Below are 12,305 nucleotides of genomic sequence, written 5' to 3' on the forward strand. Positions count from 1 at the left end.
CAAAACCAAACCCTGAAGGAAAGCCTTCATTATCTTCATCTCTGAATCATGAGCAAGATTACTATGCTTACAGTTTAAAGACACCTGAAAAAAAGTGCCGATTCCCAGTCCAGTGTTGTAGCCTGTGCAGCAATGAAGGCACAACAATCTTAGCTACAGATGACAGCTGGTTGGGATAGTCTGCTTTTCAGAGGTTCTTACCATTCTTGAAACGCACATTTGAAAGCCAAGCCAAACGATCATACCAATTATGAGAATACATATAGGTATAGGTATACATATAGGTATAGGTATACGCTAGGGTTAGTTCGTACTACCAGAAATGAAAAAACAGTAAGAGAAAGACCTGGGTAATCTTCAGTGATGCAGGAAAGGGGGTGGCAACAGCCCATTATTAACAGCAGGACCAAGTTTCAATATTTTTCAGTACCTATGTTTAAACATTACTGTTTAGCGTTTGTTATAAAATTGAATAAAATCTGTTCTCACTGCTTTTTGATGCAGTTGTTGCTTGGCTGATGAAGGGAACACACTGACCTAATAGATTTGCGTTTCCCTGTGGCACTCTACTTATGCCCACTGGACAGTATCATTTTCAAAACAAAGCACCATACTGTGGGCTACCTTAATTTGATAAATTATTAAAAAAACTGAAAAAAAATCACATGAGTCAGTGGACAAATGTCACGAAGTAGTGATATTTCTAGTAAGTTCTCATATTACCTTAGTCTTGGTTTTAAATTTCCTTGTTAAGAAATGTAATCCCTTCATTAGGATTCCAGAGAAGACTATACAACCATAAGTTGCATCATTTGTGGAAGAGAAACAGGCCACAAAACAAGAGAAGGACAGGACCTCATCACTAGGTAAACTGAGCTCAACAAAGACAACAAGTAGATTCACACAGTCAAATGGAAAGTTACACATCTTGGAACACACTGTATTAGTGTATTATACACTTTAGACCAGCCTCTAAAGATAGACTCATCATGGAAACCACAACCAGGAAAAAAAGTAATCAACAGATCTCAGCTATCAGCAGATAACTGTGAGAAGATAAGCTGCCAGCACACAGCTCAATGCTGTAGGGATTGTGAGGGGGTATAAATAAGAATTCAGCATATACCCAGGGAACACTGCACAGGTATAGAGAAGCAATGTGGGACTGGAGAGATGATTCAGGGAATACTGGGTCCAGCTCTGATAACCACAGTTCAAAAGGACTGTGAAAATTTGAACCAGTGTACAGAAAAGGGCTCCTAAGAGAGAAGCTGTAGTGCAGAACAGAGATGAAAGGCCTGATGAAGTTATGTTCCACAGACCACAGTACACACAAGTTACTTAGAACGGTGCATCCTGAACTCAAGCTAAATGTATACCCTTCCTCAGAAAAATAAATTTGTATTCAGTGTCTTAAACCAGTGGCAAACTGGAATTTAAAAGCCACTGAAATATATCATGAAACTTGAAAAAATGACATGGCAATAGCATCGATATGCAAAGTGGGCCAGATGAAAAAAATACATGATCACATTTCCCACATAACCGAAGAAACAGACAGAATGGGGAAAAAAAAAAAAACCAACTCAAAAGCCATACACAAACATTCAAAGTCTTTTTTGGTCATAAAGGAAAGCTCTTGCAGCAGCAAGATTTATGGACTTCTCAAAAAACAGATGAAGGCTGAGAAAACAGGATGAGATACAGAGATGTATAGGACTCCTTCCCTTCCATTTTGCCAAGGGATTACAGTGTGATACACTAAACCAAATTCATTTAGTTGTGCAACAGCATGCCAAAATTTTTAAAGATCTGATATAACTATTCCAACAGGGTTTCATTCACAAAGTGAAGCCAGAAGTGATTTAAAACTGTGTCCAGAATCAGTATGTAACCAAAGAGTACTGTTTAATTTTTTATGTGGATCACTTTATTCCTGACATATCATAAGAGGTTATACTGACATTTTTAATTGCTGTTCTCAGACATTGCCAAAAAAAGAAGAGGAAAAAAAATCAAAATAAAATAACACACTTCCCTTTGTCCCTTCATTTTCCTTTGTAATCCTTCACCTTCACCCTTCACAGTGTTGTCCTGGTAAGGATATTTCTCATGTGAAACGGATTGCACACAGAGGACCAGCGAATGGCTCTTAACAGTCAGATCTCTAGTTCCAAGAATCTAGATTTTTTTCTGTTTAGTAAACAGTGTCTGGGGTCTGCAGGGGTAGAAACACTCAGACATCTGGTTTTTGAAATGGAAAAATGAAGCGTGAGGAAATAATGAAGTACAGACTTTCTTAATAGCTGTGAGCAGTGGGACATTCCAGCATCATTAACTCTTTCATTAACCTGCTGGTTCACTCCTACAGATATTCTCTTGTGTGTGACTCAAATCCATTTTACTTGTTAGTCTACTTGTTTCAAGAGCTGCCGTTCAACAGTTGTAAGATTCAACGGTAGGTTTGAGACCCCAAACAAGCAAGCAATTGTACACATGGATCAGAAATGGGTACACCAAAAAGAACTGAGTATTTGGATGAATTAAACTTTCCTGGTCGTTAATAGCACTGAAAAACTTCAGTCACTTGACTGAGGCTAATTAGATCAAAACTTTAGTAGGTGAAAAGGGGAAGAAAGGGTCTCTAATTACAGCTGAATACAATACAGCCTCATCTGGGATCTCAATTCTGAAGCAACTTACTTTACAAATTGGGTGGTAAAGTAAACTAAGCTGCTTTTTGCTAGGCTTCAGAAAGTATATTTTGATTCTATCTCCTGGCAATGATTAACTGTTGGATATATCCATTTTAAAAGTACTAAAGCTTTAGCAACAGATGACTTCCCAAGGGCAGCTATTGTTCTGTTGACTCTGTTGACTCTCTGAGAAGGGAGGAGTAGCTAAATTTGTTGTAAACACTGCCGTTGCTGCAGACTAGCAGACCAATACAGATACTCTGTACTTCAGTCAGGATTCAGCAAAAGTGAGACTTCTTATCTACACAGATTTTTTCTGCTCAGAACATTTCATGGCAGAGCCAATTGATACAAGTGTTTCTAAAGCCTGTCTTCTACTGGTAGTACTAAACAGTATTTAAAAAAAAGAAAATCAGAAAGGCATTATGAAGACTAACAAAACCTGGTAGATCCCCACCCACTAAAACAGTAGATATAACAAAACTCACCAAAATATTTTGTTACTACCATTAAAGCCATGACACAGAAAGATACCCATTCAAGATACAACTGTGTTGAGTGTGGAAAGTCAAGAAGCGTACAGGATAAGCAGCAAAAAATAAAGCTACTACAACACTGTGCTTAGCAGTTTAGCAGACACGCTAACCACTGCATGTGAGAAGGTGTTGTTCTTAACAAAAAAACCCCACTTAAGTATGCTATTATATATACTCAGAAGAAATGAATTGTGTCCTGGTAATAAAGTTAATTGGGTGAATTCAAGTATCAGTCTACTAAACCACCTGTTTCTGCTACAAAGGGGATGTTCCAGACATAAAAGCAGTATTTCTGCCTTGAAGAACTGGAAGCTTTAAGGTCTGATTTTGCTTCAAGTTATTCACATCAAGGTTCCCCTCTAGGAAAAAGGATTCTGGTTTTACCAGTTGGTTGGTTAGCTAAATATTTTGACACAGGCCAGAAACACTAGGTAGTACTTCATTCATCTGGCATTAAAACGAAAATACACATGGGCATTCACGCGTGAAAAGTTAGTTAAAAGTAATATTGAAAGACTGACAAAGTGGCAAAAGCTAGAGCTTCAGAATTAGACACTGCAAAACCTCCTATAATATACCTATGTTAGAAAAGTCTACAAGCACTTCGTAGTGCTTGATTCGATGTAATGCATGTTGTTGAACACATGATGAAGAGTCATGTAAATATGACCTAAAACCAGAAACAGTCTTGGGATTTTTTTTTATGCCTTTCCTATAAACAATCCTTTGCCTTTTTGTTATAAGACATGAGTATCCAATTGTGAAAAAAAAAAAAAAAAAGTCAGAAACTCAGACTTAGGGAATACAGTGGCAGAAGAAAAATACTAAGTTTCGGCAATGCATCAGGTAGTGGTATTGTGCCGTGCAGACAAGCACTTTTAAGCCAGCACATACACTGTTAAAAAAAAAAAAACCAAACAACTCAATTTTGAATCATCAGATACTTTGGACATCATTAAGGCAGACCACAGTGCAGAACTGAATTATAAAGAGAGCCTTCCTCCTCAGTCATACTGCTTCTTACTTTCTTTCCCTTTCTTAATCTTGGCTGCACAGTTTGAGTTTCAGTCTGTTGAGAGGTGCAGGGTCATTTGCCCAACAGCAAGAATCTTAGAAGCAGGAAAATTGCATTTGAATATACTCAGAAATTAGGCTGTATTTCCTGGATGAAAGTGTTCACTGTTCTGCAAAACCTGAGTGCTGTCCCATAGGTTTTGCCATGCTTTTGAAGTAAAGTAACCATAGCAGTGCTATTTTATGTTTCAGTGTTCCTTACTTTCTTTTTTTAAGCATACCTTCAAGATCAGGAGTTTTATATTTCAAGACCCAAAATACAGTGCAAGAACAGAAGTGTGGGAGGGTAAAGAACCTTCTGCTAAATAGAGAACAAACGGGGTAAATAGAGAAACAACTAAGTGCTAGTTCAAAACTGGAATTAGTCTTTCTGGACTTTTGCTGGCTATACATGACATGTAGGCATCTAGATCCCACTGCAGACAATACAGATACTTTGGTCTCATCCTTCATTTTTATCCTGTAATTGTTGCATTTCTTTTACATTGCCAACAGTTCCAGATGTTTTATGATAAGTGACTATTGTGTATGCAAGCCAAATCAATCTGTGGTCAAACCTTTACATAAAGCAACTTCATAAGACAGTATCAGCTTGGGGCTGAGAACTGTTGAGGATAGAACAAACAAAATGTAAAATGGGACACTGAACAGGATATCATGGAAAAGTGATAACAGTCAAGATACAGATTTTGACACAAGCTTGGTGAAGTTAAAAATTTGAAAGACTTAAGACCCCAATAATACAATACACAATTTGTTCTAGAGAGGAACCAAATTAAGATATATCCTCCAATTCCCAAATTATATTTCTAGTCCAGCTTTCAAGAACTATAAAATTTTACCTCCTAACACACACCGGAAACCATCTCCACGATAACCTGCCTTACATTGGCAGCTGAAGGACCCAGGAGTGTTGTAGCAGAAAGCATCTGGATGACAGTGGCCCTGCTGACATTCATCTACATCTGTAAAAGAAAAGATCAATCTCAGATAACTGTTCCGTCTGATGGACAAAGCAGAGTGTTGAATGAAAGTGCAAACCTGCTGTATTACTTTCAGGCTCCTATTTTAGGATATCCGATTAGACTTGCAGACCTTTGGAAGAACATCTATACAGAAATGCAAAGGAGAAAGAAAAAAAAACCAAACATGCATCTATTTTAGGTTCTGTCTCTCAGCAAATCCCTGCGCTCTGCTATTCCAATGACTATTGGTAACTATTAAATCACAGATTAATTTAGAAGTATATGCCCATGTTTCTCAAGGAAAAGACTTAAAACAGCAAGAGAAGCAGGATATGGCCAGCAATGTTTCTAACATGTAGCTAGGTAAAGCTGCTCCCCCACTGCACTCCAACTGACGAAACAGAATATAACTTTTTTTTATATAGTCTAAGCATCATGTGTCACCACCTTAGTGATATAAACCAATGCAGTACAAACATTTCCAGCAGATGAAGAGTTGGTCTGCTAACTGCAACTACTGCAATTTCTGCATTTACTTCATCACCTGCATCCTTCCGTAGCTCAAACATTGAAGACTGAATTCAGAAGCAAGCGGAGGAAAGAACAAAAGCTTAATGCAATGTCTGCCTGAGGCACTTAAGCTATGAAATTTCCTACTTTAAATCACAGGTATAGGACATTGCAATGACCAGCCAAGTTGAGCAATAAAGAGAATAAAAACCCAAGAAATGATGCTACAAACCTTCACAGGCACGCCCATCTCCGGAGAAACCAGGGAGGCATGTGCAGATGTAGGCAGACCCTCCGGTGTACACACACTGAGCACGCTGTGGAATGTCACAGTTGTGTGTGCCTGTCTGGCAGTGGTTTATGACATATTCAATAGCTGCAGGTTAAATGTACAAGAGAGGAGAGGAAAATTTGAATTTTCCTCCATAAAGTCTGAAGCTCATAATAAGTTTATGGGGAGATAAGAACAGCTGCAAAAACATACAGCAGAGAAAGGAAACAAGAACACTGAGTTTTTTGTTTTGGGGGTTGGGAATGTTTTTTGACAAGATCTCCCCTTTCACTGATGTTAAATCTTCTTACTAATGTTGTACAAGGAACTGATTGTCCTCAGCATTTTACAGATATTTGTTACTACAGAACAGGGCAGAAAAGCTACTGCAGTGACAGATCCTAATATCCATGACAGTATTGTTTATAAAAAGCAGTCCTGAATGAAGAAATGTAAGGCATGTCACAGAGGTATTGCACATGTTATCTAAGTGGCCAGTTCATTGTACTGGGAATTATTAGATATCCCTTTACACTAACCTAGCATTGACCCAGGGCTGTCGTCACTTGGCCACAGATAGGAGCTGTGACTCACTCAATAGGAGAGAAACACATTTGTCAACTATTGGAGAGATTTTTGACCAACTGTGGAAGCTGTGGACCAGTCCTGCAGCTTTTAATAGCTTTCTCGTCATTGACAGCAGTGACTCCGGAGGCATCGCACTGCTTTACACACAAATTATTTCAGGTAGTTGCTGGAGCTCTGCCTATACAGACTGTTATGTCAGAGAAGAGGAAAGGAAACCATGGTATTTAAAATAGGAAGAGGCAAAACACTACAAAAATTTTGGGTCCAGAAATACATGAGTTTGCACTGTGTACATCTAGGAACAGAATTCTAGCTGCTGTAGCAGTGTCCACTGAGGCTTTATTTACACAGTTCTTACAAGGAGTTGACAGAGGACTGAGATGGGACTCTACAATGCTCCTTTCACCACAGTACACAGATGGAATCTACCACAGCATCGTCAGGGAAATAAAAATTTGCTATCAGAGACAGAACTGAAAACAGTTGTTTTTTTCCATTTCTCTGAAGGAGATGACATAATTGCTAGACTATCTGTTCTGTCTGATGAAGTAAGTTTCAGATTACAAAATATTTTATTCAGAACTGCATTATAAATGCATAAGATTTGGATTTGGAGCTTAAAGGGAGTCCCCAAGTCCTCTCATTCCTCAGCCTACAGATGAGAGGATTTATTTGCAAGTCTCTTCTAAAGCTATCCAATGAGTCAGACAGCTAGTATGAAAAAGCTGTAGCTCCAGAAAGGCTGAGTCAGAGGTGGTATTCCAGAGCAACCTGCAAAAGCACAAAGAGGGTAGCTGTTGCCCCTTCTGGGGTTCAAGTTGTCCATGGGTTATAAAACTCTCCCCAGTGGAAAGGGGAACAAGATTATCATGACATTTATTCTCCACCTGTTAGGAAACTAGAGTTCATCTTCCCTCTATTCTGTCTTATGGATGCAAAGTTTGTTTTTGATTGAAAGAATGGATCAAATGGGTCCTTCAAGCTGGGCAAGGAATTACTTCACACTTGTTAGAAGTGTGACACATCAGCTTCATGGAAAAGTGGTCGTGAAACCAGTGAGGGAAGAATGTTCCCTGTCAGGACCAAGTGACAAAAGGGCAGTGGTGGACATAATGGAAAGAACACAAAGCTGCTCTTCCACATCTCACCCTATCCCTTTCCAGTGTCCTGGTAGAAGAAGTTGCATTTTCCAACTGTTCTGCAACAAAAGGGGAGACTTAGGGTGCACTGTAAGCAGACATGAATGGCAGTTCTTACTGGAGCAGAGAAACAGGGCTTGTGATGGAATGTAATACACAGCATGCAAAGTCACACACTTAAGGGAAGTAATGCAACTTTCTGCTGTAAGATGAAGGCTCTTCAGTCTTAGCTGAAGAACAGTCTCAGCTGTAATGTGGAAAGACCTGAATGCATTAGCTGATCAAAGGTTCACTAAGCTTCCACTGCAAAGCAGTCATGACAGAAGTAAATGTAATCCTCAGCTGTTATCAGTTATTTCCAAAAGAAACGGGGATTGGTCCAACCATACTAGCAGAGTGTGTATAGGTTTTGTCAGTACAGAATTACTGTCAGGTTGCAAAGATAAAAAATTTTAACTAAAAAAAAAAATCTAATCTATATCCTATAGTGACAGTTGCAACTCTTCTATCTCCCATTTGCCATTACCCCTATTCTATCTTCCATTTGTAGACTTTTCTGTTTAGCTTTTGGTATTTGCAACATAAATGACACCCAAAAGAATCAGGTTAATGTTTTCAAGGGTAAAGTGCATGTTTTTTCTTTCTATATGGAAAATTCACTTTCAATACACATTCCACACAATCATCTTGCAATTCTGCCAGCTGCCAAATGGAATTTCTACAGCTTCAGTGAAAAATAAAGCAAACAGGAAAAACATCCCTCCTTAGGACAACCTTAGTCTAGCAAGTAGAGATTAACTTGGGCTTCCTCCAAAAAAATGTTTTTAAATTAAATTTAATTCAGTGACAACTACTGAATTTAAAGTTTTAATGTCCATTAACAAACCAACTAGATTTCCTCCAAATAGCAAAGATTTTAACAGTGAAATAATCTATAATTATAACACCTTTTCAGCATGATTTACTATCACTTCAGAATAAGCCTGCAATAGCAAAGACACACTGGTTTAGACCTGTGCACTGCCTTGTCCAAGGGATGAATCTGTAACTAAAATCTAATCTGTCAAATCTAATTCTGGATTAGATGTAAGAAAGAAACAAAACCCCACTCCCCAAAAAGCCAGAAGTGCAGCACTACAGAAAACACAGAAAGAGTCCTACCTCACCTTCAAAATGAAATGCTGTGAAATAGCAAAAAGTTAATAACCGATCACTTTAATTTTCATTCCTTTACAAATGTGAATTTCACTTCCATATAAAATCTACAGCTAAATAATGATAGAAGGACATAAGCATTCAATAATTATTTCCACTTTTGATTTGGAAACATTGAGGAATTTTTGAGAGGAAAACAAAGTACTGTAGGCACCTTCCTTGGTTACCTAACGGATTGTAATCACTACCTGCGGTGTGAACAACTAAATTCAACTCACGTTAGAAAGTCAGTGCAGATCCTAGAAACTCTGTTTTCTGCCTCTGAGAGGAATCACAGCCTGAAAGCCAGTGGGCAGTGTTTTTAAGAAATGTGAAACTCACCAACACAAGTCCGCCCATCTTCTGCAAACTCATATCCTTCAACACACTCACAGCGGTAAGTTCCTGGCTGGTTATTGCAGACTGCATTGTTGCCACACAGACCCGGCTGCTCTGAACATTCATCAACATCTACAACATTATAAGGATTACAGTTATTACAAAGATACATTTAATACTGATGTCAGAAAAACAGAATCTGTGCAACTGTTGGAATAATAGCAGGCGTGTGTATTTAAAACACATACTGGGTAGACCCTACCTCTTAAGAGATGCTAGGAACCGGAAAATAAGTTTTCAGGTAACTCTGTCCTCAGCTAATCTGTACCAAAAAACCCCGGAAGAGGTTCTATAATGGAATAATAAGGGGAAGGGATAGGGAATCAGAGAGGAAGGAGGAGCCACTGAGAAAGAAAATGCAGCCTACAAGGTGATCAGAAGCAGTGATGACTACTGGGGGAACATGAACTTTAGGAAAGTCTTTCCCTTTCATTATTCATACACATCTCTAATCCACAGCTGCTCAACTCACAGCGCCAGAGGACTAGGAGGGACAGTGTGATGCTGTTGTTTTCATTTGCGAGTTGATTTAAGGGTTGGAGAGGGGGGAGGGTTGTGTTTTGGGGTTTTCATTTTTAAAAAACTCCACAATTCAGTTAACTAATAGGGATGGATGCATATTTCATTAATACACACTTTCACCTCTTGAAAACATGTACATGTGCTGTGATTTGATTATAAAACAAAACCCAAATACATTAAGAAAACAGAGCTGGACAGAGCTGGGAAATAAGTCTCCTTGAACAGAAGGGGTTTTCAAACCATATCCTGAAAAAGATTATTTCAGTGAGTTCCATATATCTGTGCTCTGTACACACATGCACATGCCATTCCTCATCTCCCTGAAAAACTTCTAACCTAGTTGACTCATTTTAATCAGAACTTGCATTACAGTAAATTTCTCACAGCTAAGTTCTCACAGGTTTTATTAAAAAATGAACTGGGTAGGAAAGATGCTTTGCAAGCTAGCAAAACATACCCAAATTTGGCCCTTCAAGTCAGTCAAACTTGCTTACTTTGATTATTGAGATATGTCAGCTACCCCAGCATCCCTGTTTCAGGACAGTTCATTTTGCTAGAATGGTTAGTCATGAGAGCTAATAAATTCCAAGCAAAAGAAATTCTAGTTGTCATTCTGTTACAAAAGTTTTCTGATACCATAACAAACGTTCCCATCTCCACGGAAACCAATCGAACATTCACAGAAGAAACGATTTCCAGTTCCCGCACGACATATCGCATTGGTGTCACAGTTATGGGTACCAGTGTAGCATGGATTCCGGTTAATATCAGCAGAACCATCTGACGAGAGAGAAGATATTTAGCCATAATGACTCTATCCAAGTAATAGCACTCAGTTAAGGCCCAGAAGGAGATGGCTTGTGGTGCACATCAAACAAGGAAAAAATACTTTTTGCACCACAAAGAGAAGCCACAACAACCTCTCTAATGAGCAAGACTGACAAAGATAATGCATCTTCCAGCCACTGACATTACACCCAAAATGTGATTCTTAACAGCTTGGTTTCTTCATTGTATTTAGAAGAACTTCATCTTTGTAACAAAAGTGAGACATCTTTTCTTGTACTCATCTACTGTGCACTTGTTCCTTTGCTTTTTTTTCTGGTTTTAGTGCAAACAGACAAATTTGAGACAGCTCATCCAAGAAAATACACTTCATAGGCTGCCAGCCTTCCAAAGAGAAAATGCCATGTTTCAAGATAAATTATAGAAACTAGCTATTTCTATAATAATAATAATAATAATAGCTGGGTTTTGTTTCTCTTATAACAATAGTGGTTTCTATAATAATGAAAAAATATTAATAGAGGAACTATAAATTAGGTAAAGATAAATGGTATATTCCATGTATCTGAGTAGCAACAGATTCAAGGTGGTATATGTTGAAAGTATTTCAAGGAATTAGACACAAACCTCACTGAATTTCAAGAGGATATAATCTCTTCCCCAAGTGAAAATACAAACTTTCAACAGTCCCATTTCTCCTAACTGATGTACTCGGACTTCTACCGACTAATGCAATAAATTAATATAACTCATTAATTTAACACAGCTAAGGCAGGCTTATAAAATATAGAAGCCTGCTCTTAATTACGCACAAAAGAGAAAAAAAAGATTTTCGATTCACACATACCACTGATTGGGCCAATGGAATTACTCATAGCATATCGCAGAATCTGCTCATCTCGGTTATACAGGACAAACACACTGTCCACTGAGAGCTGCTGAGTAGCAGAAGCAGCATAGTGAGAGTCATCATGAAGGCATTCATCAAACGAGATGGTCTGTCGCCACTGATAGACACCCGTGTACGTGGAAGCAACCCCATCCCTTTCAGGCTCTGTCACTGTGTACTCCCTGGTGGACGATGACGTGATGACTGCAACATGGCAAACACACACACTGATCAGAACAGAGAGCAAAAATACTTTGCCCAGTGCTATCTGTAGACTTGGGATACAGCCTGAGTAGTGTACAGAGAAATTTAAAAGGCAAGAAGCTATGAATATAGATGCATTTCCATGCAAAGGAATAGGTACTTGACAAGGCTTACTGTGTTCTCAGATATCACAGCCTTGAGGAATGAGTCATACAATTTATCTTGACATATTTTAAAAATCTAACTTTCATTTGTAGGTTACCTGGTAAAGAAAAGAAAATTCAACTCAAGAAACTGGGGTTTCTTTAGAGGAATTTACAAAACGGATCTATGAGTTAAGAAGCACAAGAGCCACCTCAGCAGCACCAAACTACACCCACTTTTAGTTCATTGGCCTTGGCTTAGTCTATGGGCCTTGGATTTTGACAGAGTCCTGAGGAAGATGCACATCAGAGACCTTGTATGCCTCACAACAGCTTTCTATATCGTGAAAAATTGTGACCAAAACTCTTCAAAGCAGATCTGGGCTTGC

At 38.6% G+C, this 12,305-nt stretch overlaps 1 protein-coding gene across 3 annotated transcripts in view; it reads right to left on the bottom strand.

Annotated features, from left to right (window-relative positions):
* Positions 1-12,305, bottom strand: part of NID1 (nidogen 1) — a 51,675-nt gene that overhangs the window by 23,697 nt on the left and 15,673 nt on the right. For all 3 annotated transcript variants that reach the window (XR_012632893.1, XR_012632892.1, XM_074896781.1), the window contains exons 8-12: positions 11,528-11,773; positions 10,531-10,674; positions 9,316-9,444; positions 6,014-6,157; positions 5,149-5,271 (exon numbers count right to left, since the gene is read on the bottom strand). Coding sequence is in view for 1 of the 3 variants with exons in the window: in XM_074896781.1 (XP_074752882.1) it covers positions 5,149-5,271; positions 6,014-6,157; positions 9,316-9,444; positions 10,531-10,674; positions 11,528-11,773 (786 nt within the window). In the remaining 2 variants the exon portion in view is untranslated. The remainder of the gene's footprint in view (positions 1-5,148; positions 5,272-6,013; positions 6,158-9,315; positions 9,445-10,530; positions 10,675-11,527; positions 11,774-12,305) is intronic.

This window comes from Athene noctua, chromosome 1, assembly GCF_965140245.1.
Source record: "Athene noctua chromosome 1, bAthNoc1.hap1.1, whole genome shotgun sequence".
Taxonomy (NCBI): domain Eukaryota; kingdom Metazoa; phylum Chordata; class Aves; order Strigiformes; family Strigidae; genus Athene; species Athene noctua.